Consider the following 22,400-nt stretch of genomic DNA (forward strand, 5'->3'; position numbering starts at 1 on the left):
TGACGAATGTGAAATAACGAGCGTTCTTACAGGTGCTTTTATTCGCATGTAAGCTTGTTAAAACGTCACTGACGTCTACACTGTTGATGCGGCTTTACTCCTGAGTCAGAATAAAAGATTTCATTCACCAAGACCCCCAATTATGTTAATTGGCGAAACATCTATACAAGTATCGAGACACTAGAAAGGAACAGTGCACTTATCAAACGGCAATTTCGACCCCTTCACTTTTGTTAACGTTTGCTGAAGCAAGAGCAGGCACACAAACACACACAAAAAGAAAACAGAAGGGAACGGTCATTCACCGTTTTCATTCACCGATGAGGCAACGTCGTTGAGTGTTTGACGAGGGTAACGAACTCATTCCTCCCAATGACATGCACTCACAAAAAAAGTTAAATATATGAACAAGAGCTAACATGTCTGCTCACATCACGCAGCACGCGTAGCACCCTTCGGCCACGTCGTACTTCGCACGTACACCTTCGGTTACTCGAGAAAAAAAGAGAAAAGAAAAAGCGGGAAAAAATGATGAGAACACAGGACTTCCCCATCACGTCGCAGAAGCCCGGAAGCGGAAATACATGCGGGGCCGGGCCCCTGAGGGTGATAGCGATACCGATAACGAAAGTGGTGGCTGAAACAAAACGAAGGCTTGAGCACATAAAAGCAAATAAGAGATAAGAGAGAGATAATGTAAGGAGTAACGGAACCCTCTTTTCCCGGAATTGAGCGCCGGACCGAGTCGTTATTTTTTAGTTTGTTTTTTGCCCCCAAAACGAGCGAGGAACGTCACGACTGCTCTCCACAATCTGACGGAAAGGAACTGGGATCGAGTACCAAGTTCTCCTCCTGCCTATACCAATGCGGGGACTGGGGAACTGGAGGGAGGGGGAAAAAAGAGACCATCTCTGTCAAAACGAGCGCCACCACACGCTGGTGGCTGGCGTCAAGAGGTGTACCAGAGGTCTTCGTTCGGACGGTAATATACTTACTGCCACAGAAACGGTGCCCGTGCACACTCACATCTCTGCTTTCCCGGACCCACCTCAAATGAAGCCTCGTGCTGCAGTCGTTAACGTAACGGGCTTTCTGCACGCGCGCAATGCCGGAAGCCTTATCGGCCACACCCTCCAACCACCGCCACTGCCACCACGCGCCGCATCGGCGCGGTTTGCGCTCCCCGGTTCCGAGCCCACTCGACACTCCTGGCCTTGATAAGACGTTATTTCGATGGGTGGGTTCACTTGGGAAGGGTGGGGAGGAAAGGGATACCAGCCAGCCTACTCTGCACGTACCGTTGTGCCGAATGTACGTCCACTGCCTTGATTGCTTTCTTCATTTCCTTCTTAGGCCTTCCCTCGTTGGACCTTGAGACGAGCTCCTTAAGTCGCGCACTCATCAAACGGAAACGATCGGGTCCTGAGACCATATTTGTGACCGTTCTCTCATGTAAAAACTTTTTGCGGATTTATTGGCGTCCGGACACTCCTGGCACTTCAGTGATATCGATCGGCATGATAACGAGGGATCGAGAGAGAGAGAGAGAGAGAGAAAGAGGGAGGGAGGGAGGGAAGGAGAGAAAGGCGATGCCTACTTTGGAGTTATTAAGGCGAAAGCCTTACGTGCCTCGACAAACGCAAAAACTGACCGTCCGCGTCGGCGGCGTCAACACGAGTGATGCAAAAAATCATCACGCGATGACGTCACCATATACACGTCATCATGACGTCACAGATCATCAGAATTTGTGATCACGACGTCACATTATATCGTCATCCCATGGCATCGTCACTTGGTCAAAGGTGGGCCGATCCCGGAGGCAGTGCAAAACCAGGTGACGTACAGAAAGCTTGCAAAGCCTGGAGGCCGTTCAAAGCCACTTTATGTGCAGAAAGCTTCCTGGAGGGGGGGGGGGGCGGTTGAGGGGAGATCATTTAAATAATAATTAAAGCGCAAACAGACAACGCATTCACACACGCACACACTCCCACATACAGGCACCAAACACCGCGTCAGTCCCGGATACTGTTGCGCCATTCGTTTCTGCACCTCACCTGGCTTCTCAGCACAGCCTCCGATCCCGGAGGCTATGCTAAACAAGGTGAAGTGCAGAAAGCTTGCAATGCTTCCGATCTTGGAGGCAGTGCAAAAGCAAGTTTGGTGAGATCAGTACATCGAGTGAGAAGAAACAGAAGATGGCTTTCGCCTTCGAGTCGAATTAGGTGAATGCGTAAGGGACCCTGTGAATTTTCGCAGCTACAGGCTTTGCGATACACTCCAGATAAACTAGATTACGAAAAACGAAGGATAATACCAGTTAATGTAGACATAATCTGGTAACACATTGACGAGTAGTGAATGAGAGGGAACGTCCGGTGTGTCCTCTAGACGTAGAAGTAAACGTCAAGCTGTTCCAGTCATCTAACACAACGAATGGAGCCTGCCATAGATATTTTCTTTGATCATTGGAAATCGACAGTCTTCGCAGTCGGCAGCCTTCTTCTACAAGAAGATTCAACTGGAAATTTCCGGACCCCTTAGTTTCATTTCGTTCCTCGGTCTTCCTTGGAAAGAAATTTAAGAAGTGTGTTACAGAATCTCGAAACATCAAAAAACAAGAACTAGAGCTCTCTTTTCTTTCCTGAATATACGACAAAGAAACGATAGCCACGCAAGAAAGCTCAATAATAACAAAAATAACGAAAACTCAAGACCCCCGTCTTCATCGATTGGCAATCACACGAAACCCGATGCCACCGCCAATTGAAGACTCGCAGAAACAACGAAAAGGCGAAGGTAATCATGCGAAACGAGAAACAAAAAAATCGAATTAAGGAGAGAGTATTCGCGAATCGAAGGTGATGGGAAAAGTGAGACACGGAACGTACGAAACAAAGCAAAAATAAATAAATAAATGAGGCGCCTTTTAGAACATCACCTTGCGCATCAAGGTGAGGCCGCTCACTAAAGCGCGGGCGTTCGAAGCTCGCTTTCTTCGCGAGATGCCGCGAACGCCGATTTTTCTTCGAGAAAAAGGTGAGGGAAGCGAAGGAATAGGCGGGGTAAGGTATCGAATTCGCCTCTCCTCTTCGTCTCTATACCTTTCTCTCTCATCCTCTGTTTCTAACGTGTCTTCGTCTTCGTCACTCTTAATTCTTCGAGGTGAGAGAGGGAACAGCTTACGATGCTTCTTTATCTTTTTCTCGCGAAGACGCGAGAATATGGCGAAGGATTCGAGACGAGAGCCAGCGCGCAAAAAAAATAAAAATTCTAAAAGAGAAAAGCGTCGAACGGTCGGCTTTCGTAAGAGGAGAGGAGCACGCACCGACGACGACCGTGCAGCAATTTAATCGAGCGCATACGGCGGGGCGCTCATTTGCAAAGCGTATATATATATACATAGCGCTAGCGCGCTCGCTCTAGCGGCCGGAACAATAACTCGGACAAGATACAATCTCCGCTCCGGGGATTATATTAACGGCGAGCTGCCTCTCGCGCTCCTGAATCTCATGCTGCTTCTCGTGCTCTTGCAGCTGCTACGCACGGGCTGGCAGCGCGAGGAGCGCCGCTATAAAGCCGCGGTGGCATCCGTGCTTTTCCGGGCATGGCTCGTCCGCGGAGAGAGATATAGAGAAATGTTAAGGAAAGACAGAGAGTTTAAAAGAAAATCTCAGGTCGGCTACCCTCAACTTGTGAAAAGGAAAGGGTGTGTGAAAGAACGAAGGAGGAGAAGAGAAAGTGTAATGATGCTATTCAAGGTCATGACAAAAGTCGCACATTTGCCTAAGACGACTCCAAGGCGAAAGCCATCATCTTCTTCTAATTCAGTTGCATAGATCTCCCCCCTCCTTCCCGAAAGCTTTCTTCACTCAACGTGGTTTCGCAATGCCTCCGAGATCAGAGGCGTTGGAAGGTTTCAGCACCTCCCGTGGTTTTTCCGTGGTTCCGGGCTCGGCCCACGTCTAACCATGTGACGATGCCATGTGATGACTTCACCACGTGACGTCCCAAATTTTTACGGCCTGTGACGTCATAGTGACGTCAACGACGACGTCACCACATGTTTATTTTTTGCATCACTCGTGTTGACGCCGCCGCTGATCACTTTTCTAGTTTGATGAGGCATCTAAAAGGCTTTCGCCTTAAAGGGCTTTGTGGCTCTGGCGAGCCTGCGTCGATACGTTTCCCCGAATTTTAGAAGAAAAAACACAAAAGGCGGTCGCCATTTTGACTGGGCCGCGAGCACTTTACCTGGCCCTATCCCAAAGCAAGCATCCCCTCAGCGATTCCCTAATCTGGCTAGGAAACACCACGGCGGGCCTAGGGCGGTCAATTATGTACGCATTCTCCGAGTCTCCACCGGCGTCGGACGAGTGCCGTCTGGGGCAGATTACGCGGCTCGCACACGACCAGGAAAGCACGCTAGCTTTGCGCATGCGTACTCGTACTTAGTGCAGAGAGACTGAAACTTGCAAGGACCTTGCGACTTGCGGTGAGTTTTTTTTTTCTTTTCGTCGTTGTAGCAGTTATTGTTTTACCTTTCGCATCTTTTGCCAGAGGCTGCATCTTTCGATATCTTACATTTTTTGTCTCTCCTTCTATTGGCTGAACGCAACGACGTGTAATCAAGTACACATACGTCAAGCCGCCTTCTTAGTCCCCTCTTGGGTAAGCTTGCATGATTAAAACGGAGCTTGGAGCGCATTAGGTTGACGCATGCAGCGTCTTGCGGGGCATCATAAGCCATTCTCTGCGGAATCTGCCACAGCCGGCGTTTAAATAAGGAATTTCCGCCTTTCCCAAGAAAGTAAGACTAGGAGGTACCTCCTCCAGAACGCTTCCGCCCTGTGCCTTGGTGACTCGTGGTGCTGCGTAAACACTCTAGAAATTCAAGAAAGTTCCCAAACACGAGCGCTCCGTATTATAACGAGTTGCCGGCGACTATGATACTCCAGCAGAGAAGCGTCTGTAAATCGAAGTTAATCACTTTGTTTATTCTTATCTCACCCTGCAGCGGACTTGGCTTTCACGGCTTCCTGATGAGACTGTAAGGCTACTTAGCGACTCCCTTGCAATGAAGCGAAAATGATAGTGGTAGCGCTGAAAGATAGAAAGAAAGCAGAACTAGTGGACCAGAGAACAAACATGGGGTAGCCGATATAAGAGGGAGCTGGGAAGGTCACGCCATGGGAAGGAAACATAACAGATGGGCAGTTAGAACATCGGAATGGATACCAGATGGGAAGCGCGGCTGTGGACGGCAAAGGGTTAGTGGAGCTACAAAATTAAGAAATTTGCAGACATCACATGCAACCAGCTCGAGCAGGAAAATATGGGTTGGAGATCATTGGGACAGGCCTAGGAATGCTTCTTTTTTTTTTCCTTGACTTATTTTTTATTTTATCTTCTTTTTGGGGGGAGGGGATATTTAAATTTTTTTTCGCTGTAGAAGTTATATAAATGGAGTAGCCGAGGGGATACAAACGTCAACCTCAACATCAAGCCAGTTAGAACAGAACAGGATCTACTACTAGGCCTAAATAAAAACAGCCAATCCACCATGAAGCTCAGCCCGTCTCTGCCAGAAGTATTCAGGTAAAGGGGCATCGCTCGCCCATGCTAGTGTCAAAATATGCCACTTTCTAAATATAGACTGCGGTTATTATTGAATAAGCACGAATCTACTGTTTCCTAGATGACTAGACTCAAAGTTTGCGTTGTTCAGTTGGAAATATTTCTAAACCCTGAAGCTACGCTCACGAGTCGTCGGACGCGGTGTGACTTCATAACGCCCCACACTAAAGAGTATGTAAGAGGCAGGGCCAGTAGAACGCATTACCCCGGATTATATAACGCAGGCAACGCCACATCAAGGTGCGTGAGGAGGCCATGCATAAGACTAAACTTATGCACTAGAATATTCATAACCGAAAGAGACATAGTTCAAGCAGCGGAGATGTGGTCCCCTAAGCCGCGCTCCGATGAATAATGCCGCCGGAGAGCTTTCAAATATGGCCAGATCGATTAAAGATGAAAGTCCTTCCAGGTCTGCCGTCGTGCTCTGGCCATATTATCTTTCCCTTTTTTTCGGAAGTCTAGCATTCGGCACACGTGAGAAGAGACGATAAACAGCCTGGTATATTGACGGGGGCTGCATTATTTAGGGGGCGTTGCGTAGGCTTTCCCGGAACAGGGTTTTCGCTACCGGAAGGAATGAATGTTTGCGTGCAGAGGACGGTGCGGATATAACTGTCGGCCATAAATGTTTGTCGTACACACGAGTCATATGAGACGTTTCAATTCTTGCCGTATTTTGACGCGACGCTTCTAACTTGCTATGTACAGCTGATTCCGATAGATGTCGTCAGTAGTAAACGACTCAGATTTAAAAATGAACCGTGCAAATTCGCTACTACTGACCACTATCCGTATTATGCGCTCATTTCGCTACTGGTTGTCACAATTGATAATTATATATCCGGTAAACGGATTGCCTAGAACGTCCTCTTAATATATTTATAGTGTATGAAGTGTTTGATCCGGGCACCAGCACCAGTAACCATTGGACAAATAAAGTTTATTCCAACGCAACCCAAGTCTTTGAGAATGTGTGCTCAGATATTCTTTTTATTTATTTCTTTTTTGCTCTCGCACAAGCATGAGCATTTACAGCTAACGAATATACGTGTTCTTGATGCCAGTTATCACCTGTTCGCGTGGCTAGCACAGGAACTGCGTCTTTTGTGACGTCACAACTATGGCGAGGAAACACTGGCAGCAATCACGAAAGAAAGACAGGCCGGATGCGATTGTGCTCGTTCTATCTGGCCCACAGATTCCCTGACCACACCTAACCTGCGCTCGCAGGCACATTTACTCTGGAAAGAAAAACCGCAACGTCCCAATCGATACGTTTACAAAAAACGCCGGTCATCTCCTGAGCCGAGAGACGTACAAAGTACTGAAAGTTAAGCCCTAACTAAGTTGTCGAGCGCACGTACTAAAAAGCCGAAGAAGCCCCCCCCCAGAGGCTGGAAGAAAATAAAAAATCTTTCCGTCCTCGAACAAGCGTTGAACTCATATTTGTTCGTTCATTCATAACGCCTCAAAGGTCCGATGCAAAAAGACATTACAGGAAGGACAACCCTAAGTGTGGTAATAGCGACAAAACAATGAATCTAATAATAAAAAATATTGTTTCTTCTCAACAAGTCTGGAGAACTTAGAGAAGCTACCAAGTGACATCGATGTAAAGACATTCAAGCGCGCATAAAATTTTAAAAATATATATTATAACAACGCTTGTCGAATAACCGGCCGCTCCTTAGGCTCTCCAGAAATTTTTGTCCGAGCAGAAATCGAACCTCAGACGCTTTCGCGTCGGGTAGGTTATAAAATAAAAGGGGCAGTGAAATCGAGCGCAGGAACTAACGTTGAACATAAGGAGGATAACAGGAAGTACAAGAAGAAGGTGTTTAAAGGGTGCTCAGCTGCAACGTTGCACCCTCACGAGTAGGACAAAAAAAGGAAAAAAAAAAAAAGACAGAACGTACGTGCAAAAAATGATGTCAGGCATGCCGCAGCGTAAGCGAGGCAGCAAAGAGAGCCTTCAGGGCATCTGTGCGAAGGACTGCTGTTACCGCCGCTCGCAGAAAAAAAAGGCTTACAAAATAGAAGACGAATAAGAAGAAGAGGAAGAATAAGGCTGTGTATAGCGACGTGGCCGGTCCTGTCCAGTCGAACGTCGAGGCAAGCGTTGGGCCAGACGGTCCACTATGGCAGTATTGCTTCTCTTAATTTCTTTTAAGGTTTTTGTTAATCTCTCCTTTATCTATTTCTAGCCTTCTTTCGCACGGCCACGTGTTCTTTCTTTATTTCCTGCCATTCAAGAAGCAAGTCGACAGCTGGGAATGATGGCCCCGAAGGCGCGGAAGCTAAGAAGCGGGAAGCTAGAAAGCACTTTGGAAGCGTCAAAAAGAAAGAAAAAAAAGGGGTAAGAGAGCAAAGAGAAAGAAAGACACGGTAAAGAAATCGAAATATAGCGGTCCTAAAAAGTGGTACGAGTGAGCTACAACTACTTGTAGAAGGTGGCCGAGACAAACGCCGCCAATTGTGCAGTAAGCGGAAGAATGACAAAAGAAATTCGCTGAAGTGTGGCGAGATGTGTTGACATGTGCAGACACTTCACAGTCGTCACGAGACGTTTTTCTTGAAGGAAACTTAAACGGGTAGTTCAATGAGAGCCCGATTCGGAATCAATAAAAGCACGATACTGCAACGATCCAGTGAAACTTTTCAACCGTGACACCTGCGACAAATCGTGTAATCACTTTTCTTTTTTTTATTAAGGCGAATCCTTAATAAAACGCTAAAAGTGACCGTCAGCGTAGTCAGCACGAAGTGATGCAAAAAGAATCATCACGCGGTGACGTCATCATATGATGTGTAGTAACGTCACGGGTCTCCAAATTCATGATGTCATCACGACGTCACTATGACGGCACATGATGACGCAATCAAATGACATCTTCGCTAGTCCGAAGGTAGGCCGATCCCGGAGCCAATGCAAAACCCCGTCAGGTGCAGAAATCTTTCGGGGAGGGATCAAGCCAATCGGCTGAGAAGAAGACAGCTTTGGCTTTCGAGTCGTCTTAGGCGAATCCATAAGGGACCCTGTAAGTTTTTTCTCTGCTTTTTACGTTGACGATCAATAATAGCCTAACTAGTTCTCAATAAACGGTGATAGAAACGGAACGTAAACGCAATATTATGCCGTGAACGTTAAAAACCGCTGAGAGAAGAAGGGAAGCAAGCGGTTCGTTTTGTTGTATTCGCTGTAACTGCCAGTTAAGACGAAGCTTGAGTTCGTTAATAACCTTTGGTCAATATTTGTGAACACAAGGTAAGATTTACCGTCGCTTGAGGTGAGGGAGGGAGAAAGAGAGAAGGGACATAAGAAAGGCAGGAACGTTAACTAGACTTCGTCATGCATGTTTGCTTCCCTACACATGAGAAAGGGAATAAAGGAGCAAGAGAACGGAGAGAGAGATAGCTTGATGCGAAACTTGACAAACACCGATTTCCTCTTTCTAATACACGAGAAATTCAGAAGTGCCCGCAATGGAGAAATACTGAACCGATTTAAAAAATTCTCTGTATGCGTCTCGTTACCACCGCTCCTCATAATCACAATACAGAAAGCTTTTACTGTCCTTATGGAGGACTAATGAAACGCGTCTAAACATGTCTTTTTCAGAGATGTGATACATAGACGGGATTAGAAGCCAATAATAATTGTTGGAGTTTTACGTCCCAAAACCATGATATAATTATGAGAGACGCGGTTGTCGAGGGCTTCGGAAATTTCGACCACCTGAGGTTCTTAAACGTGCGCCTAGCTTTTAGCACACGGGCCTCTAACATTTTACCTCCATCGAAATGCGGCCGCCGCAGCCGGTATTCGATCGCGCGATATTCGGGTCAGCAGTCGACTACCATAACCAATATGCACCGCAGCGGGTAACACGTTGAACAGTCCTCGGAAATTTAGTCGAACGATTTTCATTACTGCACTGGAGTCGCCGAAGAAAACATAAAAACAAAATGAAACAAGAAACCGTTTTAAAAGAAACCCGGCAAAGACTTGTAGAAGAGACGATTCAGCCTAAACTTTTAGACCGGCATGGCAGTCAGGCACCCGTGAAGTCATTCGCGAAGGTAATCGAAAATCTGTCAGGTGAAAAGTCGCGGTATGTTACGACAAAGTGGCAAACCTACGCGTAAACACGTTCCTCCGGGACTAAGCTGTAAAATCATGTCGACAGAAACTCCAGTGAACACGCTGTAGACACCATGTGCCGGTGTACAAGAAGTAAAAAAACAAAACAAGAAACAGCGACACCAGAAAAGCGTTAGCGAATTACGTTGCTTATTTTCTAGTGCTCGTAGCTCTCGTTCGTTTAAGTTTTCGTTTCGTGTTCGATCACTTTCTGCGTGCGAAGCGCGTTTTCCTCGCGAAGTTTCATTCGGCCACCAACCGCCTTCGCTGCCGAAACTCCGCGCCGCCACATTTCGCCTCTCAGCCCAATTCGTCAGACGCGGCGTCTCTTTTGAAGTCCAAATCTCATCTCTCGCCCGGTTTGGCCGACGACGCTTCCCGAGCTGACTCGAGCGAATTTCCAGAGCCCCGCACAGGCTACACAGTGTTACCTGCGACTTCCTTTTGCAACACTTTGCAAGATCAAGAAAAATACTAACAATAATGACACAATCTTCTTTCTTTTTCGAATTCTGGTGCAGATGTAAGCAAGCCGCGCGCACCACTCGAGGGGCGCACCGCAATCAAAGACGGATGCAGCGATCAAAAGCCAACAGGCAGCGTCCAAGGGTGAGACTTACAAAAAATGAAGAAAAAAAAACGATAATATAGATAAACGTACAGACCAAACTGATAAAGAAGGCGGCACCCGCATCTCGGTGTACAAATCAGTTTTTCTCACCTAAGGGATCCGGGGATCGCCATCAAAGAGAGCGAAGTCGCCTACGATAGGAAAGCCGCGAAAAAGAAACGTAGTTCACCGAAAAGCGGTCAATAAATTGAAGCATCTGATGTACACACCATCGCCATCGCTACAGGTCCTCCTGGCGGCTTGTAAATCGAGGCTTGGGTTGGCACGTGCGTGATAATAAGTCGTACGGTTAACCAGCTTCTAACGTTTCGTCAGAATTGCCTTGCATCACATGTCATTTAGTTAGCACTTCGCCAGCTTCACGTGTAAAGAAGTCATGAACCACCCCTCGGACGTTGTAAGCAAACACATTCTGCAGATAGCACACAAGGCTATGAACATCAAAGTCAAATCTACAGTCGTGCGCGGCAAGCAGTGTTTACAAGCGGAACGCGAAGTTGCCATTTTCTCAGGCGCCCTCTTTTCATACAGAGGCCTGTGCCCACTCTCTTCGGAGCTGCCGGCGCCTGCTTTTTGACGCCGAACAGCAGATAGCACGCAGATCCTGACACATCCACCCTTGCTACAGTGAATTTAGGCCCTATTCATGCTCGAGCCACCCTTCCCCCTTTCACTGTGCGGATACCGAGTCGTCCGTGACCAAGGAAGTTACGCCATCTATGGACGTATCTGGGAACAGGAGCCTGACATGCGCCGCGGACATTCATCTGTCGTCAGGCCCAGCCCTATAGAAGTCCTCTGCTGTTTAAAATGCGTTCTCACCTGCACTAGGCTGGGTCTAGCCGCTGGTCGGCAGCTCTCTTCGGCGCAAGGCGGCACTTGGCGCTCGTTGCTTTCAGCGCCCGAGCTGCCCGCCTGCTCGCTCCGGTCACCATTCTTGGACGTAGTGGCAGAAGACATCCTGCAAGGACAAATGACAAAGACTGTGAGTGGACGAATAAAAAGATGCGAGCTCATGCTCGCTACACAGCTGGACCGAAACAATGATTATCGGTTTTTTAAACGGTCAAAAGATATGTCGGCATACCTGACCCGACACATCATCGTCATCATCATCATCATCAGCCTGTCTACGCCCACTGCAGGGCAAAGGCCTCTCCCATGTTCCGCCAATCAACCCGGTCCTGTGCTTGCTGCTGCCACGTTATACCCGCAAACTTCTTAATCTTACCTGCCAACCTAACTTTCCGCACCCCCCCCCCCCTCGCGCGTTTGCCTTCTCTTGGAATGCAGTCAGTTACTCTTAGTGACCAGCGGTTATCCTGCCTACGCGCTACGTGCCCATTTCTTCCTCTTAATTTCTACTAAGATGTCCTTAACACCCGTTTGTTCTCTGACTCCCTCTGCTCTCTTCTTGTCCCTAAAGGTTACACCTATCATTTCGTGTTTAAAACATGTTGTGCTTAAAATTGATTAGGTAGTTTTAAAATAGTATACTGAGGTACACACGCTTGTCAAGAACGTCGGAACTTCGTGCTCGGCGCTGCACGGGTGACACCTGCAGATGACATGTGTTTTGAGACAGGCCACATCTTAGCATGCGCGGACACTCATGACGCGCCTGCCTTTTGCTTTCCTTGCTTGAATGATGACACCGCTAATCGAGGATTATCTTGCTGCATAGCTTGCATCGGACGTCGGACCGGGCATTTTCTTTCTTTCTTTCTTTCTTTCTTTCTTTCTTTCTTTCTTTCTTTCTTTCTTTCTTCTTTTTCTTTCTTTCTTTCTTTCTTTCTTTCTTTCTTTCTTTCTTTCTTTCTTTCTTTCTTTCTTTCTTTCTTTCCTTCTTTCTTCCTTTCTTTCTTTCTTTCTTTCTTTCTTTCTTTTTCTCAGCTGCGCTGCACCACCGACAACACTTCTGATGGCGAAAACAGTTACAGCCGCGGCGATAAACAAGGACAGAAAATGCAAGGCAGGCGCGACATTGAGGGCCGCGTACGCTCAGGTATGGCCCATCCCAAACCACGTGTTATCCCGTGGCCTCCACGATTATCTCCGGCAAAGCGCCGGCGCGTTGCCAGTGCTAATCACGGAGGCCACGGTTATCCGTAGATGGCACACGTGAGGTCCCGAGCGTGATGCTCCGGCGTTCTAGACAAGCGTGTTGGCCTCTGTATGCAGGGTTAGCGTTCGTTAGGTATACGATAGGCTAACTCGGTAAGCTACGATTCGCTAACGCCAAGCTACGATTTTCGTAGCTCGACGTGGATAGCGTACGGTGCATGCGCAGTGGCGACAAACGCCAACGCAAAGCTTTGCGTACCCTATTCTAAAGCTGCCTATTCACTTTATGTAAACGATGTCGTCCATTGAACGTAGTCGACGTCGGCTGCCTACGTTGGTGCGCAGGCGCAGTTTTGTGACCAGAAGTGCAGAGAGAAATCATTCACAGGGTGATCGGGAGGTAATCATTTATGGTCATTGCAGATATATAGTATAGAATTATTTCTGTCAGGCGTATTTTGTGCTTGTGTAATCTGTTCTTGTCCTTTTATGATTGTGCGTCAAACTAGCAGTTGCTTACGCCATATTTCTGAGCAATACAGCAGACAGTAAACACTTTCGAAGCGACTGGGCATACATTGATAAAACAAAGGGAGGTAGGTCAGGAATCGCTCACGCAAAGCAAGGTGAATTCTTGTTCCGTTTACGTCAAGACTTTCTTTGCGCCAACGGAATGCAACAACGGACGGAAGACTGTTTTTTCTGTTTCTTTTTTTAATTCTATTGTTAGCCCCAGTAAGGTTTTCTGCGTGGAGTTCCTTTGAGAGCACTTTTCTAAACATTCCCACTCTTATGTTGGACGACCGTCGATAGTCGTTCAAGCACTTAGCACATCACCTGCGACTCGGCGAAACCCGGGCACTGAGGACACGACCACAACCTCGCCGCTCCTGTGCGGCCCCAAGATAAACAAAAATCATGCACGTCCGAAATGCGCGCCCGGAGGTGTCTCCACCGGAACCGCATGGCCTCAGGCCGCTTGTCGCCAGCATAAGAAAGACTTACGTTCAAGTTCTTCTTCGTAAGGTTTCTTCTTTTTATTTTTATTCTTTTGGCGCGAGAAATACGACGGAGGAATAAGAAAGCCAGGAACGCACATAAAGTATGGACGAGGCATTGACCCTTTCCGGCTCAAGACCTCCGGTGCCGTTCGGGTCGAGACCCCCCTCCTGCGGCGTACTCGCGCGCGGGGGGTCAGCGCGCGGTTCAAGCTCACTCCCGGAGCCCCCGGTTGAGCCCTCGCGTCTGGCCAGTTAGTGGCCCATAAATAAGCCAGCACCGTGAGGCACGCAAAGCTCGGCGCCACGCGGAGCTCGTTTCTTCCGGAGTCAGAAGGTTCCGCCCTTGTTGTATCTTGCGTTTTCTGTTTCTTCATATCCTTGCCTTTTCATTATTTTATATATCGTTTTCGTGAGTTTCTGCATAAGCTCGATGCGCCATCCATGAAACGTCATGCATGCGGAAGCGAGACGGGAAATGAGCGAACTTTGCGGAGTCCAGGAAGTGCGACAAATAAAGAAAAAAAAAGCCGTAGCGCACTGACACAAGACGGAGAGTTCTTTTCTTACAAGAAACTCGAAATTTTCGACCGAATTTGTAATAATTCGAAAAGGTAAAAAGGCGAAAAAGGCCGAAGACGAGAGATACTAGTGCAGTCTCGGGAGGAGTGCTAATTTTGAAGCAAAGTGCATTATCTATAATAATTTTTTGGGTTTCACGTCCCAAAACCACGGTATGAATATGAGGAACGCCGTAGTGGAGGGCTCCGGAAATTTGAACCACTTGGGGTTCTTTAACGTGCACCTAAATCTAAGTACACGGACTTCAAGCATTTTCGCCTCCATCGAAAATGCGGTCGCCGCAGCCAGGATTCGATCCCGGGACCTTCGGGCCAGCAATCGAGCACCATAACCACTAGACCACCGTGTCGGGGCTAAAGTGCATTGGCAAGAGCATCGGGCGCATAATCCGAAGGTTGCAGGTTCGGTCGCTGCCGGTGGCAAATTTTCCTTGCGTCCAGTTTACTTTTTTCACATCTCTGTCACAACTACTACAATACACTTAAAACAGTACAATTAACGTCCCTTATATCTTCTTGGGCTTCATTATCTGCTGGTTTTCATTACGACTGTGTCAAACAAGAAAGGAATGAGCCTTCAAAATTCCCTTCCTTCGTTCTCAAGAACCGCGTCTTTTGAATCGGTCAACACACACAAAGATGGCGAATGACACCGCAGCGCGCGCGCGAACAATTCAATGGCGCACGTGCAATCAACGACGACGCAGAGCACCACTGCAGTATGCGCCATTGTGCATACTGAAGTATGCGCCTCTGCCATATCTTGCGCAGTGTAGCACAGTTAGGGTGAGAACGCGCAAGATCGTGTTCTTCGGAAGGCAGACCGCCGTAGAAATTGAACTACCAGCTCTCAACAAGCTGCTATATGGCCTCGTCCTCAATAAGCTCTCAATTTCGTTTCGTAAGTATCCCTAAAGTACAACAAAACAAAGGCTGCAAATTTGTCGCTGCTGTTCTCCCATACTCTTTATGTTTATACCTCTCCCCCCCCCCCCCCCCCCCCCATACCAGTGAAAAAAAAGAAAGAAAACGCAAGTTATCGCGTTATTGCTGCAACTCATTAGTCCTCTGTTCTTGACTATATACTCCACGAGCGTGACATAAACAACGCTCTTAACGCTTTCCGTCGCGTCGTTCATCCCAGCTGGTGACTCAGCCGAAAAAAAAAAAACTGCCCGAATCGCCTTACTTCGCTCCCGTCTCACGTACAGCTCTGTGTTAAAAGCTGACGTCGTTCCATAGGGAGAAAGAGGAACCCCAAGGAGCAGCATCGTCGTTTAGGGTTAAGAACGGTAGTGGGGAACGAACGCGGAGTCGCATATAATTTGTGCGCCCACGCACGCTAATCTAGAGCCGTTACACGAACCCTTTATCCTGAAGAGTTCAGGCGTGGAGAAGAACGCCGGCGCTTGCGAGCCAGGGGTGGGGATGGCGGGCAGGAAAAGGGAAACAGGATGAAGAGAAGGAAGACGTGCTGTCTATAGGGAAATCTGCTCGAAAACCACAGGCACGTGAGTAGGGAACCATAAAAGCGTTCTTCCTCCTCTGGAGTGAACAATCTCACCGTTTATGAGACTAACGCTAGGCCTAACAAACGTTCTTAAGAGAGGGGAGGCCCACGCCATGGAACTTCGGGCTGGGAGAGGGAGAGAGGTGTGAGCTAATAGGGGGAGAGATTATCTATGGTCCGTTAGAGCAGGGGTCTCAAACACGCGGCCCTCGGACCTTCGGCTAGCGGCCCAGTCTGCACGTGGCTATCTTCGTCCCATGTAGTTTTTTGAAATTGTTTTCTAGATAAGTATGTTCACGAGCTGCACAGACATGACTCGCCTCAAGCGCTCTTTTCATTAGGCACGCCGTGCGGTCACCATGTGTTGAAACATAACAGTGGAACAAAAATTCTAGATTTCTGAAGCGGCGTCCAGATTTCAGTCATTCTAGATATTATTATGGGCATGTTTCTCGAAATCTGACGTCAAATCCCCTTCAGAAATGACCCATGTGTGAGATATGGAAAAGGCCTTGTTTTCGAATGAAAATGTTAACTGACAATTCCTTTGAACATTCTCACCCTAGGCAACAAGTAGGCCTAGCTACGTCGGCTTCGACGGGAGAGCGGGAGGGATCAAGCGTGGAAAGGGAGGGATGGGGGTTAAAGTGTGGAGGGGAAGGGAACACGCCAGAGAAAAGCGAATCGAGAAAGGCACGGAGGTTTATACGACAAGGTTTCACAAGCAAATCGAAAATTATCATAACAGCACCGATGGAATAAAGGGAGAGAAAAGGAAGTCATTATGCAAGGACGAGACCAGCCGGGAAAGGATCATATGCGTGTGGGTAACTGTTCCATAGAACGGCCTGCGGACTCGTTTCACAACCAACGGTATCACATGATACCGTTGCATTGATGACGCCATTGACGTCTCGTTATGTGAAGTCATTGACGTAATGATGCTGTCGTAATGACATCACAAGTTTTGACTGTGACGACATGATGACGCCGCGTGCGGACGTCATCACGTGATTATGATTTTTTACGTAACTTAGTGTTGACGCCGACACCGCCAAAGTCAGTTTTCCCATTTGGGAGAAACGACCGCGGTAGGACGCGCATGTATTCATCCTATTTTAAATCTCAATCAACCCCATTCTGAGAACCAGCTCCTCCCATAAGGAAAGAGAGTCACCATCACTCTCTTCTCAACTTAGAGTGTAAAGTTTAACACTGCACTTCACATTCATCTCTATAAAACGACAAAAAGCGCGGTTGCGGCAACACGAATAGTAAGAAAAATCGAAGGAGCAGAGGTAACGAGTGCACGCACGCAAAACGAGGCGCCGATGTCGGTCGGAGTGCCGGGGCTCTTTTCATCAGCCAAGCTCGTTAGGTAACGACTGAAGAGCCAATCATGTAAGCATGCGCAGAGACAAACACACGCACAGCCCGAGGTGAAAAGTGAGCAGCCCGGAAGCAAATATATGTACGCAAGGGGCACTGGGGCGCGGTGAGTTGGGAGCAAGAAAGTGTCAGCGACGAACACGACTTTCGGGAGGTTCCACAAACGAAAACGTACGAACAGGGGTCTTAGAGGAGGCCGTGGAGGAAAGGGTTGCGAGGGGGAGGGGTGTAAGATGTGCGGGGATAGCGATGTAGCGGGTCGCTGTAGAAGGGTCATTTAGGGAGTGAGGAGCAGGGGGATAGCAGCCACCTAATGCGATTAGAATGTCCTCGCCTTAACGCCCCAAGTAGCTTTCTACGAGACGAGTACCGCTTCGCCACCGCGGAGACGGAACTGTTAACACGAGGATACGGAACTTCCTCCTCTTCCTCGGCCCACCACCACCTTCATGACTTCATCGCGAGTGCCGTGTTCTTCCGGCCTCAAAGTGGACGTTCGCGCCCTCTCCCTCCTTTCCTGTCTAGGAGAGGAGAAAAAGTTCTGAATCCCCCCTCTCCCACCCCCCAACTTCGCGAGCCGTCGTTTTTTCCCGGGCAGCGCTTCAAATGGGAGCTAATCAAACGATGATGCCCTCCACATCAATAACTGAGCGCCCCGGCTGGCTTAGGAGAGGGAGGGCAAATAAAGAGAGTAGAAAGGGAGTCTCTTCTCCCGTTTACTCTCCCTTAGAGGGGTGGCGAAGGAGGCTCGTAGTCGGCGGTTGTTAACTCTAAATGTGAAACGGCACCGCTCCGACCGACCGCGACTAGGGCCTCCATATATACGAGTGCTCCAACACCGCGCTCTGCTGCCCGATGAAACATTCGTTCCTCGTCGACTTAGAAGGGAACGACGCGCAGCACGGCGTATATTGCAGCGGAATGATCTCTTCGAGGCCGCCAACGAAATGTCGGCTCGTTCTGAAAGTGGTAGAAGGTCTTGGACGAAACGAACGCGGGTCTGAGCTTATATAGAGAAGTCTCTTCGATGTTGCCCCCTCTCTATATAGTTACATACGATTCGAGCGTGTCTGAACACGAAATGGGGAAAGGCGTATATAAGGCGATGTTCGGCAAATGGAGACAGATCGCGAGGTATGAGCGCCAGCGAAGGCGTTAGAGAATCTAGCATCGATTACGTATAAGGCGCAGACTCGCAAAGCAGTTATGATCCTAATGCGGCGAAGGCGCGAGTACGTATGTGACCTGGAAAATGAATCGGGCGATGCGCTCTATCATAATGCACTACAGCCCGTCCTATACGATTCGTGCCGTGCTGTACTAGAGAGTCGATAAGGAGTGGGGAGGTTATAAACGCGTAAGTGGCCTTTCGTGCACTTATTGATGAGGTGATAAATAAGAAAGGGCGTGAATTTGATAAAGAACAGCTGCGTATAAGACAAGTGCGCGACGGGAAGGCAGAAAGTTAGGTTGGCAGATGAGATTAAGAAGCTTGCGGTGATAACGTGACTCCAGCAAGCACGGGTCAGGATTAGCTGGCGAAACATGGGAGAGGCCTTTACCTGCACTGGACGCAGTAAGGCTAATGCTGGTGAACTGAACGGGGGAGAGTCGTAGCCTGAGATCTTGTTCTATGGACTAACGGCCTTCAAGGCGTGCCTCGGTGGTACGGTGGTTGAGTGCTCGGCTGCTGACCCGAAGGTCGCAGGTTCGATTCCGACTGTGAACGTCGCGTTTCGATGGAGGCGAAATGCCCTTGTATTGTGCGATATCGGTGCACGTTGAAAGAATACCGGATGGCGCAAATTTCCAGAGCCATCCGCTACGGCGTGCCGCATAATTATATCGTGGTTCTGGCACGTAAAACCCCAGATATTATTAATAACGACCCTCAACGAACAGTATGCTTGAAACCCTAAATTCAGATAAAGTTGAGGGGCGAAAGTTTTATCAACCAACTAGGTTTGCTGTTATACACGATGTGAAAATGTATTGCGAATGAGATTAAAGCTGTGAGCCTTACTGCCAGGTCACTTGAGGGACGAAGGTAATTTTGCACAATGTCATGACGCAAGCTCCCGTTTTTGTTCGTCGAGCTGTAAAACAACGACAGGGTAAATTGTGTGTCACTTGTTGTTACGCAGCATGATTTCATGTTTGGGCACTATGATATACTCCACCCCATGCCACGGAAAAAACAATAAAAAGCTGCATCTTCGTTGTTGAAAGGTCGTTGAAAGTCCGACTGTCCTTGTGACCTTCTCGTAACATTTTTTTCAAAAGTGACATCTTAAAAATTCTGCGTTGTAGCGGCGTTCACGAAGAAAAAGAATTGTAGAAGAATTTAAGTGCAATACTCTAACAATTGTTTCTTTCAAAGGCTGATTGCAGCAAAACAGCTGTAGAACACGATCAGTTCATATTGTTCATATTATCGTTTCGCGCGCTATGCTTAAACGTCAGTGACGTAAGATTGCGTCGTAATCCCTACAATGCACAGACGGAAGTACCAACCGGTCAGCAGTCGAGATAAGGAAGACACCTTTAGAGTATCAGGGGAAAGGAATAACACAAAGCAGCAAAGAAGGATTTGAACCAACTCGCCCAAGCATCCGCATGGCACGAAAGAGATTGGTGGATCTATACAACTATAGAAATCGGTAGAAACGGATTTATTATCATCTGAACGCAGGGCCAGTTGGTACGTATTCATAGTTGTGTGCTCCATTTCAATGCACATTACTGTGTTTTCACAATAAACTAAAGCAGCTGGCAGTCAGTGCTAGTCCTGTGTCCTTACTTGTCCGTGGTGTATTTTGAGCTGCTATTAACTATGAAAAAAAAAATTATTTTGCGAAAAAAGGAACAGTCTAAAAGAGATAGCAAGTATGATTGGCTGCGCTCTATGAAACAACACGTGATTATGTCAAATAAGCTTGGCGACTTACTTCTCACAGGATGGTTTCAGAGAGGATGCCGATAAAGCTGATCACAATTCACGTCAACGTATTCACTGCTGCAGCTTTCAGTAAAAGGTAATCGCATTTGCAGACGAGCTAAATATTTGCCCGGTCACGAATTCGGTGAACCCGTGTTTTCAGCCATGCAACTTCACGAGAACTACTCAGGCCTTCGCCTCCCGCGTTTTCGTTAAATCGATACCTCCTTCTTCGTCAAAGAACTGGAAGTTCCGTTTCTATACCCAGCAAGCCAGCGAAATCGAACACAATAACGGCCGCTGCGAAGGAAGTCAATTGCCATGACTTTGTTCGATTTCTCTCTTCTTTATTTGCGTCCGATTCGAAGTGCGAGCGCCCCAGCGAGCAGCCAGGCGTTCTTACACGCCCATTTCTTGGCGGGGCACCTCTGGCGTAGCGGCACGGGGGTACAAAAGTTGGCGCGAAAAAACTGCGCGCGCGCTTTCGCGCCGCTATCCGGCGCGTAATCTCGTAAACGCTTTGGCGGGCCGACCCGTTCCGGCCGCTGATTGGTCGGCGGCCACTCAGCGATCTCGCGAGGAGCTCTCGCGCCGCGCCGTTGCCCTTCCGTGCCTAGGAGCAACTAGGGAGCGGTGCAAGCACCGCTGCCCGCTGGTTCGCTTCGCCGTGAGCGACAGGGAGCTGCGTTGTTCGGCACTGGAGCGAACGTCGGCGTGTATGCGTAACGTGCGCGTGGATGGATGCAAATGGCCGCTCAGCAGAACTCGTGCGGAGTTATTCGGCGATTCGTTGCCTAGGCACGGTGTTCAAAACTTATACATTCGTACGCCTTTATCACGAAGTGCTCAGTAATTTCGAAATTGTTACACAGGTCACTTCATTGCAAACGTGGAGGGAGGAACGTGAGGAGGAAAGATAATTTCAGGGAAAATATAGGGGAAGCGCTTTAAACCGGCCATAAGGAAGAAAAGCTCCGTGCCATATGGAAGGGAGTAAAGCTATCACAGGATGGAAGATAGAAAAAAAATCACAGCATATCCACGGAGTGAATGATGATGAGTGGGCGAAGCTGCGGAGGTTCATCGGTAAACCGTGAATCTTCCGTGAATTCTGCCCAGTACATCATCACCGACGTGAGATCGGGCGCGTTTATACTAAAGGTTCGATGAGTTATGACCACTTGCAGCCCACTTTAATTTTACATGTACGCTGTGAATTTTCATTGTTTAGAAAACCATTGCTTTAGAAAACATCTGGCGTCTTTTCGTTTTGCTTTATAAACATCTGGCGTTCTTTCGTTTTGCTTTTACAAAACATCTGGCGTCTTTCGTTGGTTTATTTCATCAATCAACGGCGTTTTGAACAAAATTTTTATTGTTTAATCACGCACAGGAGAAATCTCACCAGGTACTACCTTGGAGGTAAACAATGGCTGCTAATGGGAATGAGAGACAGAAGAAGTCGGCTTTTAGCTAACACTTACACTTCTACTTCTACTAACGTTTCCTACTGGAACATGCCAATGGCTGCTAATGGGGAATGACAGACAGAAGAATTCGGCTTTTAGTTAACGCGCACGCTGCGAATTTTTTATTGTTCAATAACGCACAGGAAAAATCTCCCACCGGCACCACCTTGGAGGTCAAAGCGTAAGACTGGTTACGCACTACGACTACTACGACTACGAGGGACGAACGGGTGCCGCCTTAAGGAGCTTCGCCCCTAATAAGGGAGATTTGAACCAACATGCGACCTGAGCTAAGTGTCCGCCGCAGTGGTACAGCGGTTACGGTGCTCGGCTGCTGAACCGAAGGTTGCGGATTCGATCGCGGCCGCGGAGGTCGCATTTCGATGAAGGCGAAATGCTCGAGGCCCGAGCACCTAGATTTGGATGGACGTTGAAGAACATCAGATGGTAAAAATTTCCGAAGCCCTCCACTACGGCACCGGTACAATATGGCTCCGTCACAATATCATGGTTTTGGGATTTTTGGGACCCCAACAATTATTATTATCGCTCAGTCACTCACTCGCATGCTTACTCACTCACACCCAAAGTGTAAGCAACACATCCGTGCAGCGTTAGATCTCTCTCTTTTTTAATTTATTCAGGTATATATCGCGAGGAAACTTCCTCGCAATTGACTGAGAGGACAGGTTTAGAAATATGAATACGTATTATAAGTTATGACCTATGTATACACAACGAAACGAGTGATCGTCCCTTGCCCATGCGTATACGTATACCGATTACACCAACTTCACAAAAATCATTTCTCAGCGTCATAAACGCGGTTGCCTCTGTCGCCACTGCTATACGAAAAGACGAAACGCCACTCACGCGTTACGGCAAAAAACGTTAGCCTGCCACTCCGTGATGCTCAGCAAGTAGTACCCCTACACAGCTTCCGTCTCCATCCCAGTATCGGTAAAGATGGAGAGCGTAACGATGAAGTGAAAAAGAGAGGAGGTATGCAAGGAGGAGAGGAGGGGCCAAGACGTAAACG

At 48.0% G+C, this 22,400-nt stretch overlaps 1 protein-coding gene across 2 annotated transcripts in view; it reads right to left on the reverse strand.

The window, feature by feature from the left end:
• LOC119374947 (uncharacterized) overlaps nucleotides 1–22,400 on the reverse strand; it is a 369,109-nt gene that overhangs the window by 246,940 nt on the left and 99,769 nt on the right. For both annotated transcript variants that reach the window (XM_037645145.2, XM_049410916.1), the window contains one exon: nucleotides 11,235–11,373. In XM_037645145.2, the coding sequence (XP_037501073.2) occupies nucleotides 11,235–11,373 (139 nt within the window). The remainder of the gene's footprint in view (nucleotides 1–11,234; nucleotides 11,374–22,400) is intronic.

The sequence above is a fragment of the Rhipicephalus sanguineus genome, chromosome 11 (genome assembly GCF_013339695.2).
Source record: "Rhipicephalus sanguineus isolate Rsan-2018 chromosome 11, BIME_Rsan_1.4, whole genome shotgun sequence".
Taxonomy (NCBI): domain Eukaryota; kingdom Metazoa; phylum Arthropoda; class Arachnida; order Ixodida; family Ixodidae; genus Rhipicephalus; species Rhipicephalus sanguineus.